Genomic DNA, 14,221 nt, shown 5'->3' on the forward strand with positions numbered 1-14,221 from the left:
GAGAAACCTCAGCACTGCCCAGCGACCATTTCAGAGGAGGTGAACTCGCGTGAGCCCAGCATTTCTTTCCTAGCTCCTCCTTTACTCTGCTTTTATTGTATTTTCTTAAATTCTCTATTTTTGAATAGGAAATGCAGTCACATTATATGAAAAGGCATGCAGTGAGCATCTCCCTCTTGCTGCTGAGCTCTTCATGACCAGTTTCTACCCTCCCAATAGATTTCCATTGTTTTTAGTTTCTGTGCATACATGGATGGTGATTTGATGGATGTTGCCCAAGTGTCTGCCAGAGAGGCTGAGCCCAATGTTTTTGTTTGTCTGCTTGCTTGTTTTAACTAAGTTGAGCAAAAATGAGTTGAGACTTGCTTCTGGATTCTCTACTACAGATCTGAGGCAAAACCAGAAGGAAGGGGAAATGCAGCGGCATTCACTAGGGGGCATGCTTGATTCCAGATTGTCACCTTCTCTCAGGTGAGTGAGACTTTCAGGTGCAGCATATGGTGTTTGGCAGAGGGAATGATGTAGAATCAGGAGGGAGAAGGAAAGGCCAGTATGCTGAGTGGTCTCCTTTCGCACAGCTCAGGGAGAACATGGGAAATAAAAACCTGAGAGAGAAGAGCTAAAAAGATGCCTGTGTCTGGAGTGTTGGACTGGGATGGAGGAGGGAAGAGTGGCAGGAGATTAGGCCAGAGAAGTAACATGTAGGCCAATGCAGGGCCTTCTAGGTAGAATTACCTATAATCAAACACTAAACCCAGAAGCCATTGATAGTGAAAGGGGCACTAAAACTAATTAGCAGGCATTGATTGTATTAAATGAAATAGAATGGAGACCACTTGAAAATCCCCTGATTAGACAAACCCCATTAAACCACATAAACAAAACTTAACCTAGCTTGTTTCATGGACAGAAGCAAAACTTACTTTAGGTTACTTCCTGTAAATGCCTCTGATAATGATAAACAAAATTTAAGTCATCTTCCTAAAAGGATATAAGATAACCACTTTTAACCAACCCCCCTGCCATATGGAAACACCCATTGTAATAATCAATCATTGCAAAGGTTAAATAACTTCCTAGTTTTCACTTTATAAGCCATCCTGTAGGTCATGCCTCTGAGCTTCATACCTGTTTCAGGTTTGAAGTCTCCTTGTTCACAGTTTGTGTCTTATTCAATAAAATATTCATATCAAGAAAAGCTCCCTGAGTTTTCTTTTAACAATCGAATCAAGTGTAATTAGGCAGTATGGTTGCCCTATTTACAGGCCATGTTAAGAATTTTTGTATCGATCTTAATAACAATGGGAATCCATGGAATGATTTTAGTCTGAGAAGTTACATGAACAAATGGGATAGCCACTTTTTCTCTTAAAAATAAAAATATATAAAGGTGGTATATCCATACAATGGAATATCATTGAGTTTTAAAAAGGAATGAAGTACTGATCGATACTACAACATGGATGAAGCTCAAAAACATTATGCCAAGTGAAAGAAACTAGACATAAAACATCATATATTGTATGAATCCATTTGCATGAAAAGTCCAAAAAAGAAAAATCCATAGAGACAGAAATTAGATTAATGTTTGTCTGGGGCTGGGAGTGGGAATGGAGATTGACTGCAAATAGGCACAAAGTGTCTTTTTTGAGGTGACTGGAGATGTTCTAAAAGTGGATTGTGGTAACAGCTGCACAAGTCTGTAAATTTGCTGAAAAACACTGAGTTATATACTTAAAAACAGCTGGATGGGGCCGGCCCTGTGGTCGAGTGGTTAAGTTGGCATGCCCGACCACTTCAGTGGCCCGGGTTTTAACGGTTCAGATCCTGGGCATGGACATGGCACCATTCATCAAACCACATTGAGGCGGCATCCCACACAGCACAACCAGATGCACTCACAACTAGAATACACAGCTATGTACTGGGGGGCTTTGGGGAGAAGAAGAAGAAGGAAAAAAACCAGAAGATTGTCAATAGATGTTAGCTCAGGTGCCAATGTTTAAAAAAAACAAACAACGGATTTTATGGTATGTAAATCATACCTAAATGAAACTATTTAAAAATAATGAGTTCGAGAGTTTTCCAAAGTAACTTCCATTTTATGTCCCCAATTCTTGCCATAGTCTGTTTTTATTATATCCATTCTAGTGAGTATGAAGAGGTATTTCATAGCTTTGATTTGCATTTCAGTAATGACTGATGATGTTTAGCATCTTTTCATTGGCCACTGGTATATCTTCTTTGGAGAAATGTCTGTTAAAACCCTTCACCCATTTTTAATCAGGCTATGTGCCTTCTTATTGTTGAGTTGAAGTAAAGATCCCTATCTTTCCAGCCTGGCCATTAAAACCATTGAGTAACATGAAATTTACAAAAAAAGAAATTAATAAATTTACTAATATATTCATATTTTTAAAGGGCCTTCTTTGACAACTTTAAATCATTGATTTAAATATCAACTTTAAATAAAATCCAAAGCCCTTTCCATGGCCTGCCAGTAGGGTTGAGTCTCTGCTGACTTCTGTCCACTCATCTAATTCAAATTCCTTCATTTCATCTCCTCCAGCCCCACTGCCTTTGTTGATATTCCTTGAAGGTGCCAAAGAGGTTCACAACTTAGTCTTTGCAGCTGCTGTTGCTTGGGCCAGGAACCCTCGTACCCCAGACAACCTCATGCTTCCTGCAGCTCCTCATCTTGCCTCACTTCTTATGCTACATTCTTTGGGGATTCTTTCCTGATCAGAAAATTAATTAATGAATTAATTAATTCATCATACAATATTTTACTCATTACATGTTTATTGAACACCTGCCGATTGTCTTGAAGTTTGGTTTGGGTATTATGCAGAAATTGGTGGAGAAAAGAAAAAATTCTGGCCCATAATAAACTTATATCCTAGGGAATAGTTTGGAAGAGAAATGCAATAACATCTAATCATAATCAGAGACTGACAACAGCAGGGTAAGGGCACAGAGAGTGTGAGAAATTGTGCTATTTTAAAGTATGACCGATCAGGTAAAACCCATCTAGTAAGGTGAAACATGAACAGGGAATTATAGGAACTAAGAAAAGATTTGTAGATATGAAGAGGAAAAGCATCCCAATGAGAGCAAAGATTCTGAGGAAGGAGTGTGGTTGATAGGCTTGTGAAATATGAAGTAATCCTGTGTGGCTGGAGCAGCGAGCCCAGGGGTGAGGGGTAAGGGGCGAAATCATGAAGGTAACAGGCAGCCAGATTATATGAGGCTTCAAAGAGCATTTAAAGAACTGTAGAGTTTACTTTGAGTAAGATGGAGAGCCAGAGAAATACTTCGTGAAATGATCGGACTTATATTTAATAGGATCTATCTGCTGAGTGGAGAATAAATCACGTGGCAGAAGCAGGGAGAGAAGCTGAGAGGCTTCTGTGATATTCCAAGTCAGAGATGATGGTGGCTCAGAAGGAGGTGGTAACCCTGGAGGCGGTGAGAAGTTGTGGGATTCTGGATATGTTTTTAAAGTAGAACCAGCAGCACTAGTTGATGAATTCTTCATTCACCCAACAAATATTTCTTGATTGCCCACCATGGACACTGTTGTAGGGACCAGGCATTTAGCAGTGGACAAAGGCGATGAAAATCCCACACCCCGTGGAGCTTACTTTTTAGTCTGGGAGACAGATGATGAACCACCCAAATAAATAAAATATGTATAATATTTCTAGTAGTCATAAGTTGCTATAAAAGTTATAGATCCATACAATGGACTATTATTGAGCCATGAAACACAGATACATGCTACAACATGGATGAACTGTAGGTTTGGCAATTTTTAAAAAGATGACCATGGAAGACCTTACTGGTCTTCCATTTGGCTGAGATCTGATTGAGGTGAGGGAGCAAGCCATGAGGATTTATGGAGAAATAGTAATCCACAGAGTGGGAACAGCAAGGGCAAGCATTCTGAGGCAGCAGCAAGCCTGGAATGTTCAAAGAACGATAAAGAGTCTAAAGAAAGTGGTGAGATTCTGAGTCAGGGGGGTTGGGGTGGTGATAAGGAGAAACGGGGGACTGGAAAATAGCCAGGGTGAGGCTGAGGGACAGAGAGAGAAGCTGAAGCAGAGAGCAGATTGCAAGAGAGATGAGGGGACTGAGGTACAAAGAGAGGGAGAGACTGAGCACTGGGTCACCTGAGTGGGATGGACGATATGCTGAGGGGCAGAGAAAGGAAGACTGGGAGTGAGTGGGCAAGAGGAGGTCCTGAGGTAGAAAGAGGTGGAGCCTGAAGTCTGAGGTAAAGAGGGGGAAGACTGAAGGATGGAGAGAGGGAGACTGAGGCAGAGTGATAGAGACTGAGGAACAGGGGGAAGAGAGATCAAGGGGCTGAGGGAGGAGAAAATCAGGAGCAGAGAGAGAAGAAATCAGATATTCAGGTGCCGCATCAGCAGGCTCTAGATACAGACTCTAGCGTCCCTGCCCCGCATTAGTGGTTCCTACAGACGCTTGCCTTGTCCCAGGAGAGGCGCGTCTGAAAGGAAACCTGAGCTCCTGATGAAAGACTACAAATTTAAAGCCCAGCCCTGGGGATATGAGAAAGCTCCTCAGTGAAGGGGGAAAACAGAGCACCTCAAGCCCTTGCTCTGAAGACTGGACAGCCATGGCCCGTGGGCCTGCACTGTGGCTGGGCCCTCTTCTCCTGGTTTCCCTCTGGGCATCCTCAGCTCCAGGTAGGAAGCCTGAGGGTCAGACAGGGGCTCCTAAGGGGACCTTGCCTGACTCCTTCCCCTCCATGTCCCACAGCCTCCCTTCTTAGGCGCCTAGCTGAGCACATGCAGCAGTTTCAGGAGAGCTCCAGCTTGGGCCTGAGCCTGGGCCCAGGGGCTGTGGCCCTCCCCAAAGAGGGGTGGCTGGAGCAGCCACTGGACCCCTTCAATGCCTCTGACAGACGATCCTTCCTGCAGGTAAGGCCAGCAGTAGGGGGGCCACTGACTACTCTGCCCTCTCCTCAGTCCCCCTACTCTGCCCCTCAGTCTCTGCTTTCTTTCGCTACGTCTCCGTCTCAGTCTCCCCGTCTCATTGCCCCTCAGCTTACCCTATGCCTGCTCTCAGGCTCCCTTACCAGGATTCCTTTAGTCTAGCCCCTCTGGTTCTTAGATTTGCCCTCTATCTCATAGTCTTCCCTCAGTCTCCCACTTTTTTGTCACTCAGGTACTGTCCTTCGTCTTCCCATCTCTCTGTCATCCACTCTCCCTCTCTCACTGTCCCTTAGTCCCCTTTTCCCTGTCCTTCAGATTAAACACTAAGCCCACCACCAGGTCTCAGGATGTAGTAGAAATTTGGTCTGGCTTTGAACCAGACCTGGCTCACAACAGGCACCTGAAGATATCTATTGAATGAATGGACAGCTTCACCATTTTTCCTGCCTGCCTTATACACAGCCTCCAAAGGTCATCTCATCTAGGCGCTATTCTTAAGTCCATTTGTATTCGTTATATATTCTACAATTAGTATTTCAATAGATAGCAAGTGTCTCCCATGTGCCAGCCACTAACCTTCTCCCTAGGGATGTAAGAGTGGAAAAGTTGACAAAAATTTTTGCTCTTTGTAGGTCTTACATTTTAGATGAGATGACAAACAAGAGAGAAATGAACACATAAACAAACAAGCCTATTTCAGACACTACTAAGTGTATAAAGAAAGATCCATTAGCGAGAGAGACTGGAATGAACAGGGAATAAAGGATAGGTCAGAATTCTCACAATCCCATTTCTTCTTCCCCATTACACCTCTCAGCGGTACTGGGTAAATGACCAACATTGGACCGGCCAGGATGGACCCGTGTTCCTGCATCTGGGGGGAGAGGGCAGCCTCGGGCCTGGCTCAGTGTTGAGAGGTAAGAAGCAAGGGTGGGAGAGACAGAGCTGGGAAGTTGGTGGGGGCCAGGGAGGGGAGCTGCATATTGCACTGCTGTGAGACCTGAGGGTTGCCAGGGCTTACTCCCACCTCACCCTCCCCCGCTTCACAGGGCACCCTGCTACCCTGGCCCCAGCCTGGGGGGCCCTGGTGATAGGCCTGGAACACAGGTTTTATGGCCTGAGTATACCTGCTGGGGGCCTGGACATGGCCCAGCTCCGCTTCTTGTCCAGTCGCCATGCGTGAGTAGGGGTAGGGAAAATGTTTGGGGTCCTGAAACTAAGGATGTCTGTGTCTTGAAATCTCTGCATCTCTGTTTCTCTCCTCCACTGCCCAGAGTTGACCTCTGAGTCTCTGGTTCCATGATTCCTTCTTAGTCGTTCAGTGTCTTATTCTTTCTCTCTCCATGTCTGGGTCTCTGTCCCTCCCTACCTCTTTCTTTCTCTTACACAGTATTTTTCTCTCTGTCTCATTATGGGCTACTTGGCCCAGACCACCAGCATCCCTTACTGGATTACACAGCTCCTCACTGGTCTCCCTGTTTCTGCCCTTGACCCCTCAGTCTATTCTCCAGATGAAGCCAGGGTGATCATTAGAGCATAAACCAGACCACTGCTCTCCCTGACTCAAATCCCTCACATGTCTCTCATCTCACTCAGAGTAAAGTCAAAAGCTTTACAGTGGCCACAAGGTCCAAGTGGCTCTGAACTCTCTACCCTCCACATTCTCACACTCACTGTGCTCCAGCTACACTGAGGTCCTTGCTATTCTCTAGACTTATAGGCCCATTGCTGCCTTGAGCCTTTGAATTCTTCCCTCTACAAGAAGTGGGCTCCCCCCTAATCCCTAATATTTGTATGGCTCCCTTTTTCACCTCCTTCAGTGTGCCCTTCCCCTATTAACAACCCCCACTGATTCTTTCGAACCCCTCGCCTGCTTTATTGTTCTCTGCTGGACTAATCTCTCCCTCTCCTACTTGGTTCTCTCTCTGTATCTGTCTGTAAGCAGTCTCTGCCTTTCTGTGTCTCACTCTTGTCTTAATGTCTCTGTGTATCCATCCATATCGCTTTGTTGCTCTCTGTTTCAATCTTTTCACAAGCTAAACCAGTTTCTAACTGCAGTAGGCTGGCACCAACTGCAAACCATCTCAGAAAGTTTGGGGAGGAAAGAAAGCACTTAAGACAGAAAAGAGGATGTTAGACATATGCTCACATCTCTCTCTCTCTGTCTCTCTGACTGTGGCTCCCCTCCCCCGACACCTTCTAACCTATCCAGCCTAGGATGTCTCCTCTTCCTGCAGCTCTTCTGGACTGTCCCCAACCCCTCCTATATCTGTAAGGAGTCTGCCTAATCTGCACTGGAGACTTTTCCTCTCCCACCTAGTCTGGAAGGGAAGAGAGTGGAGGCTTTCCAGAAGGGTCTCCCTTGGCCTAGGGCACAGCAGAAGTCCTCAGGAGAAGAGAGCGCTAGCTGCTGGCCAGACTCCACCCATTCATATCTCTGGATCCCCGACCGCCTGTGCAATGGAGGAATCTTCAGGGATTCCAAGCGGTAGGGACTAACGGAGTCTCCCCTCCGACCTCAGGCTGGCCGACGTGGTCTCTGCCCGCCTCGCACTCTCCCGCCTCTTCAACGTCTCCTCCTCCAGCCCCTGGATCTGCTTCGGAGGCTCCTATGCAGGCTCCCTGGCCTCCTGGGCCCGGCTGAAGGTCCCCGGGACTCCTCTGGGCGGGTTAAGCGGGGAGGGAACTTGGACTCTGGGGTCCCTATCTCAGATCATAGGAATACCCTCCCCCCACACTTCCTCCCACACAAGAGCTTTCCTTTCCACAAACTGTCTTCACAAGAGTCCAGTGTACAGAGGGTAAGGACTTGCCTAAGACCACACAACGAGTGAGTGACACAGGGGCGGGAAGCTGTGGGATCCCAGCCCCTCAGCCCCCAGACTGACGACTTCTCCTCCCTCAGTTCCCCCATCTCATTTTCGCCTCAGTCGCCTCTTCCGCCCCAGTGCGGGCCGTGCTGGACTTCTCTGAGTATAATGACGTAAGGAGGGCGGGCGGCGGGTCGGGACCGGGAGGGCCGCGGTGGTCGGGGGCCCCTGACCCCTCCTCCCGCCGTCGGACTACAGGTGGTGTCCCGAAGCCTAATGAATCCGGCGGTTGGCGGATCCCCGGAGGTAGGAGGCGGGGCCCAGCCGGAGGGGGATGGGGAGAGAGAGGAGGCCTTGAAGTCGAGGCTACAGAAAAAGGGTGAAGCCCGTGAGGTGGCGGGTCAGAGGGAGGTGGGAGTCGCGGGAGGTGTGCAGATTTTGAGAGAAGGAGGGAGCTGAGCATGGATCTGGGCATCCGAAAGGGAGGAGCCCCAGTAGCTCGGGGCTGAGGGGCGGGGCCAAAGGGATCGACCCCCGGGAAGAGCCACAGCAGGGCGGGGCTCGGGCAGAGCCGGGGGACCGCGGGAGCGCCAGGGAGCTGCTGGTCCTGGAAAGGGAAGGCCGGGGCCCAGGCCGAGAGTTGGCCGACGCAGCCTCTCGCTCCCGCAGTGCCGGGCGGCGGCGGCCGCAGCCTTCGCGGAGGTGGAGCGGCGGCTGCGCGCGGGCGGGCCGGCTCGGGCGGCGCTGCGGGCGGAGCTGGGCGCCTGCGGGGCGCTGGGCCGCCCGGAGGACCAGGCGGAGCTGCTGGGGACGCTGCAGGCGCTGGTGGGCGGCGCGGTGCAGTACGACGGGCAGGCGGGCGCGCCGCTGAGCGTGCGACGGCTCTGCGGGCTCCTCCTCGAGGGCCGGGGCAACGGCAGCCGCCCGGCGCCCTACCGCGGGCTTCGTCGGGCAGCGCAGGTGAGCCCCCGGAGCCGGGCCGAGAGGAGGCCCCAGACGAGGGTTCCTGCTCCACCTCTGCTGTGTGATCTTGGGCAAGCGTAAAGCCTTTCTGAGCCTTTGATTCCTCATCTGTCAAATGGGGATGACACCTGACGGGGCCATCGAGAAGGTGAAATGAAGTGGGGCGTGTAAAGCACTCAGCAGAGATCCTGGCACACGATTTGCAAATGCTAACGACTGCGTTCATTATCTATTTTGCAGCTCTTGTTCTGTCCTCTTCCCGGGGCGTGTAACAGTGTCTGGCACGCAGCAAGTGCTCAATTAGTATTTATAGAATGAATGAAAAAAATGTAGCCCTGGGGACAAAGTTCTTCTAGAGATCGGGACCCCTAGCCTTGAAATCTAGTTACAATCCAGCTGTCACTTTTCCAGCACTGTCTGCACCAAGTGCTGTGTGAAGTGCTTCACACATATTGTTTCACTGAATTCTCACAGTAGTTCTAGGCACTGTTATTATCCCCACTTATAAAAGAGGAAACTGAGGGTCAAGATATTGGCACTTGCCCAGAGTATCACAGGTAATAAGGTCTCAGTCATCTAGTACCTTAACTTCTAACCCACAGGGACCCAGGCACCCACCCCTCTGACCGCTGACTCCCAGGAGAACTCAGGAACTCTCTTCTGACTTTGACCTTTGACTTGTAGGGACCTATGCATCTAGGCCCTGGCTTGCTGTGAGGAGGGGAGGAATTTATATATATATATATACGTATGTATATGTGTGTGTATGTATATATCTGTCCCTAGGTTGTCATACAGAGCCTGGGCCAGAGGTGTTTAAGCTCTTCCCGAGCAGAGACAGTGGCTCAGCTGAAGGTCACAGAACCCCAGGTGTCTGGCGTGGGTGACCGGCAGTGGGTGTACCAGACATGTACTGAGTTTGGCTTCTGTGAGTCACTGGCCCAACCCTCATCTCCCAAACATACATTCTGTGCTGTGCCCAGACAACCCCTCTCACAGGTTGTCTGGACTCATTTTCATTTCCACAGGACACCTGGCCTGACTGCTGGGCCCTGTTTAACCTGCAGGTGTGGGGCTGGAGGGTGGACAGCCATCCTGGGGGGGGGCAGGGGTGTGCTTGGCCCTCCCATACCTTCTTTCACACACACCAAATCCTCAACATGAGTGATCGTCACTTCAATCCGCTCTTCCTCGGTGTCCTTGTCCCAGGGATGGTCCCACGCTCTCCCCACTCCCTGGACTAGAACCCCTAGCAGTGTTTTGCAGGCCTCCTCCCCAGTATCCTCATAGCCTGTCAATCACTGAGTCCTGCCCACTCTTCATCCCGGACAACTCTACAGTTCACCCCAAACTCCTTTCTATTTCTGCCTCTGCTGAAAGTAGAGGCCCGCATCCTCGCTGCCAGGATCCCAGACCCAGGCTTCTCTCTGGTCTCCAGGCTTTCACCCGTACAATCCAGCTTCCTCACAGCATCCAGACAGATCTTTCTAAATATGACCTTGTCCTTCCTCTGCTCAAAACCCTTCCACGCCTCCTTAGTGAGCCCAGGGTAAGGTTGCCAAATAAATTACAGATGCCCAGTTAAAGTTCAATTTCAGATAAACAATAATTTTTTTTAAAGAAACTTTTTTGTTTTCCTGGAAGATTGGCCCTGAGCTAAAATCTTTTACCAATCTTCCTTTTTCATTTTTCTCCTCAAAGCCCCAGTACATAGCTGTATATCCCAGTTGTAAGTCATTCTGGTTCTTCTATGTGGGATGCCACCACAGTGTGACCTGATGAGTGGTATATATGTCTGCACCCAGGATCTGAACTAGTGAACCCTGGGGCACCAAGACAGAGCGTGTGAACTTAACCACTCGGCCACAGGGCTAGCTCCAATAATTTCTTTTTTTAGTATAAGCATGTGCCAAATATTGCATGGGACATACTTATACTAAAAATGTATTTTTTAATGTGAAATTCAGATTTAACTGTACATCCTGTATTTTTATTTTCTAAATCTGGCTACTGTATCCCAGAGTTAAGTTCAAAATCCTTTCCACATCCCCTGAAGGCAGTGAATATATGGCTTAAAGCCAAAGGGTCCAATTCCATCTCCGCCATTTCGCAGCTGTGTGACTTTAGACAAATATGGGCAAGTGACTTAACCTCCCTATGCCTCAGTTTCCACATCTGTAAAGTTGGAATGATCACAGTGCTTCTCTCATAAAGATGTTTTAAGAATTAGAGGAGGTAATGTATGTAGCATGCTAAGAATGATGCTGGTATACAGTAAGTACTCCATAAGTGCTTGCTCTTCTTCTTGTTATTGTTATAAAGCTGTATGTATTTTTGACTCCCTAATACAGCAGTCTTCCTAACACCTCAGGGACTTTGCACATGCCATTCACTTTGCTTGGATTACTTCTCTTCTACTCTTCACACAGTTTACTCATCTTCAGGTCTCAAGACAAGATGCCCCCTCCTGAGGAGGCCTTACCTGATCCCTCAAGATAAGTCTGCCTCCCCTCCTCCCACCTCAATAGCACTGAGTTATTCTTACCACTTTCCAGTCACATTCCATATTATGTCCTGCTCTGGACTAGGAGTATGTGACAGCAGAGCCTGGGGATGTCTCAGTTGCCACTGTGTTTCTAATATTGTTCAATATGTATCTGAGCGCATAGAAGGAGTTCAAATAAATGGTGAAGGAAGGAAGGAATTACTGTGAGGCTAAGGAAGTTATATTTACCCTCAAAGCACAAGGGAGCCATGGATTTTAAGCAAGGGGGACATGGTCCAATTTCTGCTTTAAACACTGCAGGTTTCCACAAACCTCTGGACCTTTGCACATGCTGTTTCCTCTGTTTCTTATGCTTTCTCTTTTCTCTCTTTGCTTACCACACTCCCACTAATTACTTAAGGTCTTATCCCTTGCGGGATGCTGCCCAAGAACCTATAATGCTCTCTTATGATCCCCACCCCCACCTGGGGCCTTGTTCCATCACAGCCTGATCATCTGGGCCATCACTGTCTGGGGGTATGCTTGTGTGTCTCTGACAGGACTGTGAACTTATTAAAAGGAAGATCCAGAGCTGTCTTGGTCATCATTGGGGAGAGCTCTGTAAATGATTATTAAAGGAGGAGGGGCTGACTCTATACCCTGTATCTCCCTCCACAGATGTCACCTGTGAGGACCCTGGATGCCCTTTCTCCAAGCTCCCAGCACTGCCCTCCCAGCTGGCGCTTTGTGAGCAGGTGTTCGGCCTCTCAATCTCATCTGTAGCCCAGGCTGTGGCCCGGACGAACTCCTACTATGGTGGCCAGACCCCAGGGGCCACCCGGGTGCTGTTTGTTAATGGTGAGCACACCATCAGAAGCTGACTCCTAGGTCTCCACCTAGCCCCAGCTCCACACACCGTTCTCTTTCTTTCCAGGGGACACAGACCCCTGGTACGTGCTAAGTGTAACACAGGCTTTGGGACCCTCAGAGTCAGCCCTTCTCATCCCTAGTGCCTCCCACTGCTTGGACATGGCACCTGAGAGACCCTCAGACTCCCCCAGCCTCCTCCTAGGGCGCCAGGTAAGAGATAAGAAGCTCTGGGTGATTTGTATTCTCATTTGCATACTAATTTATGCATTCTTGCCCTCTACTAGTGCTGGGGTCTGACTCAGAATTCTTCCCACCTCTCCACAGCACATCTCCCAGCAGCTGCAGACCTGGCTCAGGCTGGCAAAGGAGAGCCAGGGTAGGGGTGGGGTCTGAGCCACACACCTTCGCCACTCCCTGCCTGCATGGCCACCTCAGTCCTGGACTAACTCATTCACTGGACAGGAGACAGCAGCTTGTTTTGAAAGAGGACATTCCCAAGAATTGGGATTCAGCACCTGTTCTGCTTATACTGACTCCTGTCTGCAAACATCCTCACTCCCAACTCAAAGGGCTTTGTTACAGACAAAGAGTATATAAATATAAGTGAATGATTATTCTTATTGTGAATATTGGTGTTTTAACTGTCAAATGTCAGAGAAATGTGGCTTTTCGTGCTGGTTCCCGCCCCCTGCTAATCAGATTCCCCCTCAAATTCTGCTCAGCTCCCAGCTGGGCGCCTTGCTACCTGTCTGTCTCTGGACCTCAGATCCTGACCTGTCCCTGCTTCTCTCTTTCCCTCACTGTTCCTTCTCCCTCAGCCTCTTCCTCTCTTTCATGTCTCTGTCTCTATTTGTCTGTCGATCTTCTCCTGTTTCTCTAATATCTTCATTTCTGTCTCTCTGTGTCTTAGTCTGTTCCTCTGTTTATTTTTCTGTGTCCCACTCTCTCAGTCAGTGTCTCTCTACTCTCCTCCTTTCTTACTTGCTCTGCCCCTGGCCATCTCCACTGGTCTCCATTTCTGTTTCTCATTCTTGGCCTCTGTGTCCCCTTAATCACTTTCTCTCATTCTCTATCTCTGCCTCTGTTTCTCTCTCTTCAGACTTTCCTGTCTCTCCTTTGCTGCCTTCGCAATCTCTCTGTCTCCATGAGGCTCTCTCTCTTTCCATCTCTGATGCTCTTCCTCTGTTTCTCTTCCTATCATTTCATCTTTGTCCTTCTCTGTCTCTCTCTCTCTTTTGGTCTTTCTTCCAAACCCTTCACACCTCATCTTTTCTCACAATCAAATGCTACTCTTTGTCACTTCCAGCTCCCAACCCTAGGGAATTAGAGCTCTGGTCAAGCCTTCCTGATGGGGACACCCCAAGGTTCCGGGAGGGTGGGCCCAATCCCAAGGGAGCCTGCCTAGGCTGCCTCAGCTGTGTCCACAGTGCCGTGTTCACTACTCTGAGCAGCAGCCACAAGGAGCAGGTCATGGTCAGTCAGTGAGACTGAGTGCCTCTAGGGAGCTGGGTGTGGAGGAGAAGTAAAGGCGAGTCAGGACAAGGGGATTTGTAAGAGAAGCCGTAAAGCCCATTAACTGTGTGGAAGTCTCTCCCTGCCTTCCTTGACTCCACACCGTTAGGACTAACTTTCTTTCTCTTCTGGGCTAACCTCAGCCCTGCTCACCAGTACTGCCCTGTAACTCTTACTGCTCTTGAAGCTCAGCCCCTCATGCAGAGGTCTAGCCTCTGTGCCTCCCTCTGTTTGTTTAGCTTGTGCACCATGGCCTGACACATCATGGGTGCTTAGTACCTGTTGGCAAATGAAAGAATGAGGTCTAACCGCAACTCTTCACATCCTCTTGGTTTCCTCCTACTTTGCTATAGGATGTACCTTCTCGGAATATCTTTTTGGCAAAATTTTTTCCACTGAATGTCTGAATGGGTTTGGGTTTGGTGCTTGACTTCCTTCTCTTCTCAGAGCTTCTGTACCAATGTGTCTGTGGCGCCAGGCCCAGCTCTCAGGTGCGCCGGGATATTTACTGCCTCAGCCTGTGGGGTACACTATGGGTCTGGGGTAGCCTGAGTGCCCAGGCTGGTTGCCCCTGACTAGCAGCCTCATTCTTTTTCACACAGGATTGCTATACAAATAGTATT

At 48.7% G+C, this 14,221-nt stretch overlaps 1 protein-coding gene across 1 annotated transcript; it reads left to right on the forward strand.

The window, feature by feature from the left end:
* Window positions 1–4,639: 4,639 nt before the first annotated feature.
* Window positions 4,640–12,713, forward strand: PRSS16 (serine protease 16). Its single transcript, XM_044775088.2, has 12 exons — window positions 4,640–4,709; window positions 4,783–4,943; window positions 5,776–5,875; window positions 6,008–6,137; window positions 7,481–7,604; window positions 7,864–7,941; window positions 8,027–8,074; window positions 8,438–8,728; window positions 9,518–9,659; window positions 11,895–12,074; window positions 12,151–12,296; window positions 12,411–12,713. Exons 1-12 carry the CDS (start codon window positions 4,640–4,642, stop codon window positions 12,477–12,479), a joined length of 1,539 nt encoding a protein of 512 aa, XP_044631023.2. The 3' UTR covers window positions 12,480–12,713.
* The last annotated feature ends 1,508 nt before the right edge of the window (window positions 12,714–14,221 follow it).

This window comes from Equus asinus, chromosome 8 (genome assembly GCF_041296235.1).
Source record: "Equus asinus isolate D_3611 breed Donkey chromosome 8, EquAss-T2T_v2, whole genome shotgun sequence".
Classification (NCBI taxonomy): domain Eukaryota; kingdom Metazoa; phylum Chordata; class Mammalia; order Perissodactyla; family Equidae; genus Equus; species Equus asinus.